The 13802-nt window shown below is 54.8% G+C and overlaps 1 protein-coding gene across 5 annotated transcripts in view; it reads right to left on the reverse strand.

The window, feature by feature from the left end:
* Positions 1-4232, reverse strand: part of PPP1R13B (protein phosphatase 1 regulatory subunit 13B) — a 133388-nt gene extending 129156 nt beyond the window's left edge. For 2 of the 5 annotated variants that reach the window (XM_054449440.2, XM_063651277.1), the window contains exon 1: positions 2258-4232. In XM_054449440.2, coding sequence (XP_054305415.1) covers positions 2258-2470 — 213 coding nt within the window. In that variant the 5' untranslated portion in view covers positions 2471-4232. Of the gene's footprint in view, positions 1-527; positions 905-1285; positions 1597-2257 lie in introns of those variants that run through there. The other 3 variants (XM_054449441.2, XM_063651278.1, XM_054449442.2) reach the window with 2 other exon arrangements.
* Between the last annotated feature and the right edge of the window lie 9570 nt (positions 4233-13802).

Here is a 13802-nt window from a genome sequence, read left to right on the forward strand (position 1 = left end):
CTTCTTCAAGGTTACATAGCTAAAAAGTGGAAGAACCAGCGTTTCACCCCAGATCTTCTGATGCTCATCCAATTCTCTTTCCATTACAAGACAATTATTCATTTAAAACCAAATGTTTAGAAACCCAACAAGTCTGATGCTAAAGAAAGACCTAAGGATCAAGTAGATCAAACCTTAAGACTTGGAAAACACTGAAAGCCGGCTACAAAACATGCTGGAATCCGTTAAAAACGGGGAGAAGAGATTATCAAGAGAAAGGAAATCAAAGAGGAAGAAGGGGGATCTAATCTAAATGTCCTTGGGTGCAGCATAGCAGAATGGCAATATTCAAGTAGAGAATGCAGAGAAACTGCACTTTCCTGTGAAATGTGATTTTCAACGTAGTATTGTAGGTTAAAAAAATGACTGTGTTACTTTACTACAAATGTGTTTGAGAATTTTACTTACTATATAGGCGCTCAGAAAACCAATACCTCTCCAACTGGGTACTACCAGTCCCACATTTTTTCATAAGTCATGATGCTTACCTCCCAAAAAGCCAATTTTTAAAAATCAGAATTCAGCATCGCCTCCTATTTAGATTATAGGTAAAGGGAAGGGTCGGTAGGACGATGGCAAATCTAATGGCCAATGTCTTTCTAGGCGAAAGCATCCTTAAGGGCAGGACAAAGGCACCACTACTACAAACGAACCTCGTTCAACCTTCAGAACACGGAGAACAAACCAGTTAAAGCAAAACGAACCAATATTGCAGATACGGGAAAAGGGAATTCCTAAGATGGCTCTCCAAATCCGCGCACTCGGCACCTTCCTCAGTACAACCGCGAAGGCTACGGGAATGCGGGTGCCGAGTGTGGGAACTCCGGGCGCGGGTGCCCACCCCGCCGACTCCCAGGGCGACCCCAGGACGTTCGTTTCAGGCGGGTCACAGCTGCGCCACCCACGAGACCTGTGCCCCAGCGTCCGGCCGCGCACCGGAGAGGACCGAGGAGATGACCGGCCCCAAACGCATCTGCTTCTCTCCCCGGCAGCCCCCACGGCCCCGCGGCCGCGGAGGCCGAGCAGGAAGGGCCCGCAGGCGGCCCCGGCCCCGCGCTGACAGCCCGGCACCGCCCCCACCTGCCCGCCTGGGGGGCGCCGCGGCCGGGCGCGCCCGCCCAGCCACTTCCTTCCCCGCCCGCCGGCCTCGCACCGGCCCGCGGGGGCTGGGAGCCGCGGGAGGAAGGAGGTTTGGCCAGCGGCCCGCGGAGGAAGCCGCCGCCACCTCCCGCCCGCCCTCACCCACCGGCATCATCGCGGGCAGAGTCCGCGGCGCCCTCGGCCGCCGCCTGACAGGACGCTCTGCGCCGAGCTGTGCCCGCCGCTCCGGCCGCCTTCTAAGGCCGCACTCCCGCCGCCGTGCTCTCCGGCCCGGCCGCGGCGAGGCGGCGGCTGCGGCGGGCTGCGGGGCTCTCGCCGGCCCTGTCGCGGCCGCCGGCGCGCTGCGTCGCTGTCCCGGGCACCCGGCCGCCGCCGCCGCCGCCGCCGCCTCAGCCTCGGCCCCAGCCCCAGCCCGACAGCCTCCGGCCCACCCGCCCGGCTCGCTCTTCAGCCCCCGCAGGCCCCGCCCCCAGCGCGACGCCCCGCACGGGTCCCGTAGCCCCCTCTGATTGGCCCGGTGGGAGCGGGGGCGGGGAGAGGGGCGGGGATTCCCGGCTCCGCCCGCTACCCTCGCTCTCAGCGGCGGCCAGGTGCGTGCGCGTCCGCGCTCCCGGCGGCGGGGGAGGGGCGGACGCGCAGTGGGCACCGGTAGCCGCCCCTGCCCTTGCGTGAGCCCCGACTAGGGGAGACCGCGGACGGTGGGAAGACGGAGGCCCGACAGAGAAGGGCTGGCCCGGGTGCCGCAGCGGATCGCGGCTGGGCCGGGACTCGAACCCGGGTTCCCGGTGGCCGACTGTGGGCCGGGAGCGTCCCTGCGGCGACGGCGCGCGCCCGCACTCTGACCGCGGCCTGACCCCCGGCTGCCGGCGCGCCGTGGGGCTGCGACCCAAAGGCCGGTGGGAGCGGCACGGGGGCCCCCGGAGCGAGCACGTGACCCGACGCCGCGCGCTCGGAACCAGCCCCGGCCCGACGCCCTTGGCCGGCACCTGCTTCTCCCCCACCGGCGTCTTCCGCGGCTCTCGGGGCCGCGCCCCCCGCACCGGCTCCCGAGCCTTGGCCTTCGCCCGAGCGAGCTCCCGCCTAGAACCCCGCGCCCACCTGTGCCACCTGTGCCCACCTGCGCCAGCATCCCTCGAGGTCCAGCTCCAGCGTCCCCGGGGAGGGTCCGGTCCCCGTCTCCAGGGCCTGGGTCTCTCCCTGCAGTCCCGTCTCCAGAGGCGCCGCCCCCTCGGGCCTGAGCGCCGGAGTGACAGAGCCCCGGGCAGGGCCCTGAGCAGACCCTCAGTAAAGGCTGCCAGGGGGGCAGGCATCCGCTCGGGACCCCCCACATGGTGCCATTCGCCCGGACCGCGGCGGAGAGCAGACAGGGGGACTGAGGTGCTCCCCGCGGCAGCACCGAACTCTCACGGGCATCAGAAGGCAAGGTCTGCGGATGGCCCCAGACACAGAAGGCGTAAGCCGCCCTGGGAAGCGCCGGCCCGGTGGAGAAGGCCGCCGCGAGGTCAGGGTCAGTCTGGAGCCTGTCTGGTTCTCGGAGAGGCTTCTGGCTGCTGCAGAGTGGGGGCAGAGCAAGGGAGGAGGCCAGGGAGCTCCCACCAGCCCATTCCTGGGGAGCCACCCCTGTCCCTCAGAGGCCACGGGGGCTCGTGTTTGCGAGTGTGGACTTTCCAGTTAGACAGACTTGGTTCAGCACCGCCTCCGCCACACCCTCGCCTGGGATCCTACACAAGCCGCATCTTCTCTGCATCGTAGTGCACTTGTCTCTGAGATGGGAGAGTGCAGGGATAATAGTGCCTGCCTCGTGTGGGGGAGCTTTTTCGGATGCGAGGGATGGAAAGCTCCCAGCACAATTTGTGGCACGTGGTAGCTGTTCCATAAATAGCATTCTGTAGTTGGGCCGTGATTAGCAAGGAGGCTTAGTGTACAGATGTCTCTGGGATTTTTAAACTTATCCACACCTGGGCATGAATGGCTAATGACACCCCTCTTCTGGGAGCAGGGTTTGGAGAGAAGAGGAGGCTCTAGATAATGAGTGATCCTAGGCTGAAAGTCAGAGACATACCTAAGTTCTAATTCTAGCTGCTCTGCTTCTGACCTCCTGTGGGGGCCTTAGGAAACTTGCACTCCTTCTCTGGGCCTTGGTTTCCCCAGCTTTGACAGCTGATGTCCCTGAGTCACGAAGGGGTACTTCTGGCCCACGAAGCCTGACAAAGGACAGGTTTTGCCAAGGCTCTTCAGAGAGGTGCCCCCCGGGGTAAGGTGATCCAAATGAGCCTGCTCTCCCAGGAAGGGGAGCATTGGCACAAGGGCCCCCCTCTTGCCTGCAGGACCTGTGGGCACAGACAGTGGCAGCTACCGTGCCTCACACCAAAGCCTCTTATATCCTCCAGGCAAGGGTCCATTTGAGGCAGACTGGTCAGCTCCCCCTCAAGTCCTTCCCGCCAGTCCCCGTCCTCCTCTCCACCCAGCCTGCCACCTCCAGGCATCGGCCCATCACCTCCCACCTGGACTAAGCTCATTCATTATAAGCCCACTGCTCTAGTCTCCACGCCCCCACCATTCCCTACAAGCCCCTGCCCTCCATCTTCCTGGAGCACACACGGCCCAACCCTGTAAAGCCCTTCTGTGCCTCTCCATTACACAGACCAAAGTTCACGAGCGGCCCATCAGGAATCGCCATTAATGTTGGGGTGCAGTGGCTCACGCCTGTAATTCTACCACTTTGGGAGGCCAAGATGGGAGGATTGCTTGAGGCCAGGAGTTCGAGACCAGCCTGGTCAACACAATGAGATACCCCCATCTCTTAAAAAAAAAAAAAAAAAAGGACTCACCACTGATGATGGGATATAGGCATTAGGGTTATGGAAGAAGATGTCCATATTTTTTAGAGATGCATCTTAGCGTATGTAAGGGGTCTGCAATTCGTTTAAAAACAATTCAGCCAGAGGGAAAGAGAGCCAAGCAGTTAGGAATAGCTGAAACATGTGTGGCAAATTCTTGATAACATTTGAACCTGGATGGTGGGTATGTTGGGGTGCGTTGTACTTTATACTCTATGTTTGAAATATTTTATGTTAAAAATGATTAAAGGGGCCGGGCATGGTGGCTCACACCTGTAATCCTAGCACTTTGGGAGGCCGAGGCGGGTGGATCACGAGGTCAAGAGATCAAGACCATCCTGGCCAACGTGGTGAAACCCTGTCTCTACTAAAAATACAAAAATTAACCGGGCGTGGTGGCGAGCACCTGTAGTCCCAGCTACTTGGGAGGCTGAGGCAGGAGAATCACTTGAACCCGGCAGGCAGAGATTGCAGTGAGCCGAGATTGTGCCACTGCACTCCAGCCTGGCAACAGAGCGAGACTCTGTCTCAAAAAAAAAAAAAAAAAAATGATTAAAGGGGCCGGGCATGGTGGCTCTGCTTGTAATCCCAGCACTTTGGGAGGCCAAGGCGGGTGGATCACTTGAGGTCAAGAGTTCAAGACCAACCTTGCCAACATGGTGAAACCCCGTCTCTACTAATATACAAAATTAACTAGGCGTGGTAGCATATGCCTGTAATCCCAGCTGCTTGGGAGGCTGAGGCTGGAGAATTGCTTAACCCAGGAGGCAGAGGTTGCAGTGAGCCGAGATTGCGGCACTGCACTCCAGCCTGGGAGACAGAGCAAGACTCCATCTCAAAATAATAAATACATAAATAAATAAATAAATAAAAGCAAGGCATGGTGGTGCTCACTTGTAGTCCCGGCTCCTCAAGAGGCTGAGGCAACAGGTTCACTTGAGCCCAGGAGATGGAAGCTGCAGTGAGCCAAGATCACGCCACTGTACTCTAGCCTGGGCGACATAGAGAGACCCTGCCTCAGGAAAAAAAAAAAAAAAAAAAAAATTAAAGGCTGTAGATTAAAGGCTGGGCATGGCTGGGCACGGTGGCTTAAGCCTGTGATCCCAGCACTTTGGGAGGCCAAGGCGGGCGGATCACCTGAGGTCAGGAGTTTTGCCTAGCCAACATGCTGAAACCCTGTCTGTACTGAAAATACAAAAATTAGGCCAGGTGCAGTGGCTCACGCCTGTAATCCCAGCACTTTGGGAGGCTGAGGCAGGCAGATTGCTTGAGGTCAGGAGTTCGAGACCAGCCTGACCAACCAATCTCTACTAAAATACAAAATTAGCCAGGCGTGGTGGCACACGCCTATAATCCCAGCTACTCGGGAGGCTGAAGCAGGAGAATTGCTTGAACCCAGGAGGCAGAGGTTGCAGTGAGCCGAGATCACGCCACTGCACTCCAGTCTGGGCAACGGAGTAAGACTCTGTTCCAAAAAAAAAAGAAAAAAATTAGCTGAGCATGGTGGTGGACGCCTCTAATTCCAGCTTATCAGGAAGCTGAGGCAGGAGAATCTCTTGAACCCTGGAGGTGGAGGTTGCAGTGAGTTGAGTTTGTCCCACTGCACCCCAGCCTTGGTGACAGCAAGACTGTCTCAAAATAAAAAAATGAAGACTGGGCATGGTGGCTCACGCCTGTAATCTCAGCATTTTGGGAGGCCAAGACAGGAGGATCACTTGAGCCCAGGAGTTTGAGACCAACCTGGGCAACATAGCAAGACCCCCCCATCTCTATTTTAATTAAAAAAAAATTAAAAATGATTAAATACTCTTAAAACAGATTAAAAATCCCTTTAGGGAGGAGATTAGTATATATTCATATTGGCATAAATAAATTCTGGAAGAATCCAGGGAACACTAATAAAGTGATGACTGCACGTGGGAATAGGAACTGGGTAGATGAGGGGCAGAAATCAGAGTGAGGCTTTTCACTATTAGTTTTTGAAAAATAAACTTTAGGGCCGGGCGTGGTGGGTCACGCCTGTAATCCCAGCACTTTGGGAGGCCGAGGCGGGCGGATCAGGGTCAGGAGATCAAGACCATCCTGGCTAACACGGTGAAACCCCGTCTCTACTAAAAATACAAAAAATTAGCCGGGCGTGATGTTGGGCGCCTCTAGTCCCAGCTGCTCTGGAGGCTGAGGCAGGAGAATGGTGTGAACCCGGGAGGTGGAGCTTGCAGTGAGCCGAGACTGTGCCACTGCACTCCAGCCTGGACCACACAGCGAGACTCCGTCTCAAAAAATAAATAAATACATAAACACACTTTATTTTTAGAACAGTTTTATAGAAAAATTGCAAAGAGTTTGAAATACAGAGAGTTCCCAGATACACCTTTCTCCATCCAGTTTTCCCCATTTTTTAACATCTTACATCAGTACAGTACATCTGTTACAACAAATGAACCAGTATCTGTACGTTAGTATCAACTCAGGTCCATACTTTTCCCAGATTTCCTTAGTTTTTAGCCAGTGCCTTTGTTTCAGGACATCACGTGGCATTTAGTCGTCGTGTCTCCTTGTCTCCTTAGATTCTTCTTGGCTGTGACAGTCTCGGCTTTCCTTGTTTTTTTTTTTTTTGAGACAGAATTTTGTTCTCACTGCCCAGACTGGAGTGCAATGGCGCGATCTCGGCTCACCGCAACCTCTGCCTTCCGGGTTCAAGTGATTCTCCTGCCTCAGCCTCCCGAGTAGCTGGGATTACAGGCATGCGCCACCACGCCTGGCTAACTTTTGCATTTTTAGTAGAGACAGGTTTTCTCCATGTTGGTCAGGTTGGTCTCGAACTTCCAACCTCAGGTGATCTGCCTGCCTCAGCCTCCCAAAGTGCTGGGATTACAGGCGTGTGCCACCACGCCCCGCCAGCTTTCCTTGTTTTTTATGGCTTTGATAGTTTTGAGTGTTTGTCAGGTATTTTGTAGACTGTCCCTCAGTTGAAATGTATGTGATGTTTTTCTCATGATTACACTGAGGTTATGAGTTTGGGGGAGGAAGACCACAGAGGTACGGGACCATTCTCATCCGATTGTATCAAGGATACATATGATCAGCATGACAGTGCCATTGACACTGACCTTCATCTCTTGACTGCTGTTGCATTTCACGTTTGATTTTTGAATCAGGTGACTATATTACTAAATTACAATAACATTTTTTAAAACTTGACTGGACATGGTGCCTCATGCCTATAATCATAGCACTTTCAGAGGCTGGGACGGGTGCCTTGCTTGAGCTCAGGAGTTGGAGACCAGCCTGGGCAACACGGCAAAATCCCATTTCTACAAAAAGTACAAAAATCAGCCAGGTGTGGTGGCATGTGCCTGTGGTTCCAGCTACTTGGGAGGCTGAGGTGGGAGGATTGCTTGAGCTGGGCAACATGGTGAGACCCCATCTCTACAAAAAATGTTTTTGTTTTTTGTTTTTTGAGACGGAGTTTCACTCTTGTCACCCAGGCTGGAGTGCCGTGGCATGATCTTGGCTCACTGCAACCTCCACCTCTTGGGCTCAAGTGATTCTCTTGCCTCAGCCTCCTGAGTGGCTGGGATTATAGGCATGAGCCACACGCCCAGCTAATTTTTGTATTTTTAGTAGAGACAGGATTTCACCATGTTGGCCAGGCTGGTCTTGAACTCCTGACCTCAGGTGATCCACCCACCTCAGCCTCCCACAGCGCTGGGATTACAAGCATGAGCCACCGCCACCTGGCCTCTACAAAAATTTTAAAAATTAGCTGGGCATAGTGGCAGGCGCCTTCGGTCCCAGCTTCTCAGGAGGCTGAGGTGGAAGGATCTGCTTGAGCCCGGAGGCCAGGGCTGCAGTGAGCCCATATAACACCATTGTACTCTCACCTGGGCAACAGAGTGAGACCCTGTCTCAAAAACAAAACAACAGCAACAGCAACAAAAAACACGCCTAAGACCCGTATTGGTTTGCTAGGCCTGCCATAACAAAATACCACAGACTGGGTGGCTTAAAAAACCAGAAATTTATTTTCTCACAGTTTTGTGGTAGTTTTCTGGAAGTGCAAGCTCCAGGTGCTGCAGGGCTGGACTCTTCCAAGACCTCTTGCCTTAGCTGGCAGATGACCACCCTCTTGCGGGCTCCTCACGTGGTCTGTTGCTGTGTGTGCACCTGCCTGGTGTCTCTCTTCTCATCGGTCATAGTCACATTGCGTTAGGGCCCAGTCATAGGACTTCATTTCACCTGATTACCTGTCCGAAGACCCTACCTCCAGGCCCTTGTCCACCCACCTCCCTGTGTACGAGAAAGTACTCTGCGTATCCCTCAGAAAGGAGTGCTACCTGTTCCTGTTGAAAATCAAAGCCTTCTTCTGCAGCGTTTCCCCAGATCGCCCAGGGATAATGCATCTCACCACGTTCCTCCAGACTGCCCAGACCTGGGTCACGCATCACAATCTGCCACCTTGGAGCTGTCCATGTACCTGTTGCCCAGGGGCCAGCAGGCTCCGTTAACAGGTGTCCCTTGGTTTCTTCCATGTACCCACCCAGGTCCAGGCCCTGGTGACACAGCCTTGAGCAAAACAGTGAGGTCCCTGTCCTCACAGAGTTTGTATTCTGGCCAGGGGAGAAGACGATAGACAAGAACACAAACTCTGGTAAGTGTATTTTTAACAATAAGGCCAGGCCGGGCGCAGTGGCTCACATCTGTAATCCCAGCACTTTGGGAGGCTGGAGCGGGAGGATCACTTAAGGACAGGAGTTAAAGACCAGCCTGGGAAACATAAGGAGAGCCTGTCTCTACAGCAAAAATACAAGAAGTAGTCAGACGTGGTGGAGTGCTCCTGTAGTCCCAGTTACTTGGGAGGCTGAGGTGGGAGGATCACTTGAGCCCAGGAATCTGAGGCTGCAGTGAGCTGAGATCACACCACTACACTCCAGCCTGGGCAAAAGAGGGAGACTCTGTCTCAAAATAATAATAACAACAATAATAATAAAGCCAGATAATGTGACAGAGACAGCTGCCTCTGCCAGGAGAAGGTGCATTTGAGTTGTGGGCTGCAGGGAACAGGGAGGGGGAGGAGCAGGTAAGGGAAAGTGCTGGAGGCTGTGGAGGGAGGTAGGGTCAGGCTTCAGTTTGCGGGCTGTGGCGGGTCTGGATTTTGTTGGCCCTGAGGGCAGAGGTCCTTCCCTCTGGTGTTTCCAGGGGAAACTCTTTCTGACAGCTGATTTACAGTCTTAAGCTTCCTGTGGAAGCTGGCTGGCCTTCCGCAGCAGTGGAGGAGGGCGGGCCCTTAGGATGAGGAAGGTAGAGGAAGTGGATGTGGGGATGGGCTTCTATCTGGGGTAAGATTTGAAGGGTGGGAGTTGGGAGGAGGAAAGGAAGGACTCAGGATGGCCCCAGGCTTTGGGGCTGCTGTGCAGGGCCTGCGACCTGGTGCCCACAGTGCCTTATCCAGGCCTAAGAGAGGGCGCCATAGGCTCTGTGCTGCCATCTGCTTGGCCACGCTGTCCCCAAGAAGGCCACATTTCATGACTCCCCTTCCTGTCCATCCTGGGCCTGCGGCCCACTCTAGGATCCATCTGGCACTGCAGCCAAATGCCAGGTGTTACCGTGCCCCTCACCCCCTCAGTCCTTCCCCCACAACACACACACCTCATTTCTTCTCTGGCCCCACCCCAGCCTGAGCTGCCCTCACCTCTACTCCAAGTTAGCCTCCCTCCCGCTGGAAAATCTGACCCAACCACTCCCCACTGGGACCCCTCGGGGCCTCCCCTCTGCCCTGACGGTCAAGGGTAGTTAAACGCCTGAGGGCTTGGGTCTGCGGCTCTCCAGCCTCCCGCCCTCACCATCCCCCGCCCCACGCCGACTCCCACCCCACCCTAGGCCCCTCTGGCAGCCCCTCCCCAGTGTGGGGGTGGGGACTCTGGGACAATGGGACGTGCAGCTCCTGTTCCGCCCCCACAGCTGCCCGGGGAAACCTGTTTTCGCAAGTGTTGGCTGTGAACCAGTTGTGGTTCTATTCGCTCCTCTGGGGCATTAAGTAATATTTTTTGTTATCCAGGTTAGAAAATAAGTTGGTGGGAAAACACCCAGCGATCTGCTTGTTTTTGGTCTTTTGTTTGGCCGCGGGTGGCCCCTGTGGCCTGTGAGGCTGCATTTGTGTCCCCCACCAGATCCCCAGTGCCCAGCACACAGTAGACACCTAATAAATGTGCATGGAGGGCAGACTCCACTGCTGCCTCCACCAAATAAAATACAGCTGGAAACCCAGCGACATCCACCCCAGGCCACAGAAAAGAGTGTCCCTGCCAGGAATTCCCACCCAGGAGTCTTGGAACTCAGGGAGGGGGTCTCCAGAGCTAACCCACCTGTTTTCATTCCTGCAACAGGCCTCTGTCACAGGGTCACTGTCCAGGGGTAGGGGTTGCCATGCCCAGAACTCAGCAAGTGTTCAGCTGACTGCAGCCTCATCTTCCTGCGAGGACTCAGAGCGGGGCAGGTGTTCTCTGAAGCCCAGAGAGGCTTTGCAACTTGCCCAGGGCCACAGAGCTATGGAGCCTGTGACTGGAACCCGGAGCCAAGTCTATGGCCTCTGCCTGGTGGCCACTGCCTCCAAAAACTCCCAGCTCCACAAGTCCCGCCCTCCACCTTGGCAGGGTTTGCCTGGTGTCTTACACACACAGTACTGGTCTTTTAGGGTCTAAACCTCTCTTTCTCCCCTCCTTCTGGAATCTGTCTGGGGCCCCTGTGAAGAAGAAAAGGCTGCTGGGCCAGGACACTTCATTCATTCATTCATTCATTCCTGACCTTTCTTACGTCCTCCGTGCTAGGCCCGAAGGAGGGTAGGAGTCTTGGTCCCTGCACACAGCGGGCTTTCCCTCTGGAGGTCGTGTCAGTCCACACACTTTAGTCTTCCGTCTTTTCTTCTTCACCAAGCATCCTATGTCTTTTCTTCTTCACCAAGCACCCTACCCTAAGCGCTCGCTCACTCCTGCCTTTATTTCGGGTTTTCCCTGACAGTCTTCCACCTAACCCACTGCTTGTCCCCAGCTCTCTGCCTCTTGGCTGCTTCCAGTTCCCGCCATTACTCACAATGCTGTCACATCAGTCAGGGTCTCATGGGGAAACAGATGGCTTCCGCAAATTAGGGAAATTCCAGGAGGGCGATTTACAAAGGGGGATGCTTAAGAAGGGAGGAAGGACCACTAGGGGAGGGCAGGACTCTGGGACCAGCATTAGGGGGACTCTTTCCACCCTCGGAGTTGGAAGGAAGAGAAAGGGGAGCTCTCCAGCAAAGAAGAAAGTCCAGAGGAGTCCGGCCTGGAGGGCAGTGGTGTTGGTCAGAGGCAGGCCCAAAGAGGGAGGGGATCCATTCCTGCATCGCTCCCTCTCCTGCCTTTGACCTCCCACAGGGGCACCTCCAACTGTGGCTGCAGCCCATGGAGGTGGCCCCAAAAGGCAAAAGCAGGGTGAAGGATGGAGCATCAATCTGGGAGGACGAAAGCTGGACACCCAGCACAGGTGTGCAGGAAACTTCTGCTCAAACACCTTTCTTCTTTGTAGGGGGTTTCTGTAGTATGAGACATCAAGTGAATTCCTGAGCCAGAGCCTTCCTGGTTTGTAAGAACAACTGCATTTTTTTATTTTATTTATTTACTTATTTTATTTATTTATTTTATTTTATATATTTTTTTGAGACAGAGTCTCGCTCTTTCGCCCAGGCCGGACTGCAGTGGCGCTATCTTGGCTCACTGCAAGCTCCACCTCCCGGGTTCACGCCATTCTCCTGCCTCAGCCTCTCGAGTAGCTGAGACTACAGGCGCCCACGGCCGCGCCCAACTTATTTTTTGTATTTTTAGTAGAGACGGGGTTTCACTGTGTTAGCCAGGATGGTCTCGATCTCCTGAACTCGTGATCCGCCCGCCTCGGCCTCCCAAAGTGCTGGAATTACGGGCGTGAGCCACGGCGCCCGGCCAAACAACTGCATTTTAACAGGACCCCAAAATACGTATGTCACTACCCCACTGAAGGCCCTTCCATAGCACCATCAATGGCTGTCATGTAACAGCCACACCTGGTGGCCTCACCTGCAGTGCCCCAACTCTGCTCCCAGCAAGCCAGACTGCCGTGTTCTCCACAGCCCCTGTGGTCTGGGCTGTGGCTTTCCAAGGTCCCTCTCTTCCATTCTAGGTGGATCTGCTGACACTTGGTCTATCCTTCAAGGCCTCCTCCGATAGTGCAAATGTATTTCCAAATACCACCACCTTAAGAGTTAGGATTTCAACACGTGAATTTGGGGAGAGCACATTCAGTCCATAACAAGCAGAGCCTCATAAATTGGATTAATGCCCTTATAAAAGGGGCCTTAGAGAGACCCCTCACCCCTTGTGGCATGTGTGGACACTGTCAAAAGGTGCTGTCGACCGGGCGCGGTGGCTAACGCCTGTAATCCCAGCACTTTGGAAGGCTGAGGCGAGCGGATCATCTGAGGTCAGGAGTTCAAGACCAGTCTGGCCAACATGACAAAACCCCGTCTCTACTAAAAACACAAAAATTAGCCGGACATGGTGGGCACCTGTAATCCCAGCTACTCGGGAGGCTGAGGCAGGAGAATCACTTGAACCCGGAAGCAAAGGTTGCAGTGAGCCAAGGTCGTGCTGCTGCACTCCAGCCTAGCGACAGAGCAAGACTCCATCTCAAAAAAAAAAAAAAAAAAAAGGTACTGTTTATGAAGCACACAGCAGGCCCTCCTTAGACCCTGCACCTGCTGCTGCCCTGACTTTGGACTTTCCAGTCTCCAGAACTGTGAGAAATACATTTTTGTTGTTGACAAGCACCCAGTTAATGATACTTTGTTACAGCAGCCGGAACTAAGACACCACCCCTACACTACCCCACTCACTCCCGATTCCCCAAACCCTATGCAGACCTTAGCGGTGCCTAGCCACATCCCTAAAGCCGATGCTTCTCCACCTTCAGCACCTGAGAATCACCTGGAGGGCTGGGTCCATCCCCAGGGCGTCTGCTCCAATAGGTCTGGGATGGGCCCAAGTATTTGCATTTCTAACAAGTTCCCCTGTGATGCCGATGCTGCTGGTACAGGGACCACCTTTGAGAGCCACTGCCCCAGGCTGTCACCACCCCACCCATCTGGCAGCCCCTGAGGCTGTGGGAGGCCACTCCACCATCCTGGCTGTTACACAGGAGCAGTCCTCACAAAGACTGTGGGGCTGGGGGGGTCCCTGGCCCCCTCCCCTGACAGGCCGGCTCTGCTTGGATGCACGTTCCACACAGCTGCCCAGAGGCCACTGAGCCCAGGCAGGCACAGGGTACCCTGTTCAGGTATGCACCCTGTCTTCTCTCCTTCCCTCCTCATCTCGCTTCCTAGGATCACTTTCCAGACCCACGGCTGGCCCTGGAATCCCAGTTTCTGGGCTTGCCCTCTGGACACCCAACCCAGGACGCTCTGTTCTACTTTTTCTCTTTCCCCTAACATATATTGCCTTCTAATATAACATTTTATTCCCATATTTATTTTATATATATATATATAATATATATATATTTTTTTGAGATGGAGTTTCACCCTCGTCGCCCAGGCTGGAGTGCAATGGCGTGATCTTGGCTCACCGTAACTTCCGCCTCCCAGGTTCAAGCGATTCTCCTGCCTCAGCCTCCCCAGTAGTTGGGATTACAGGCATGTGCCACCACGCCTGGCTAATTTTGTATTTTTAGTAGAGATGGAGTTTCTCCATGTTGGTCAGGCTGGTCTCAAACTCCCGACCTCAGGTGATCCGCCTGCCTTGGCCTCCCAAAGTGCTGGGA

Source organism: Pongo pygmaeus, chromosome 15, assembly GCF_028885625.2.
Source record: "Pongo pygmaeus isolate AG05252 chromosome 15, NHGRI_mPonPyg2-v2.0_pri, whole genome shotgun sequence".
Taxonomy (NCBI): domain Eukaryota; kingdom Metazoa; phylum Chordata; class Mammalia; order Primates; family Hominidae; genus Pongo; species Pongo pygmaeus.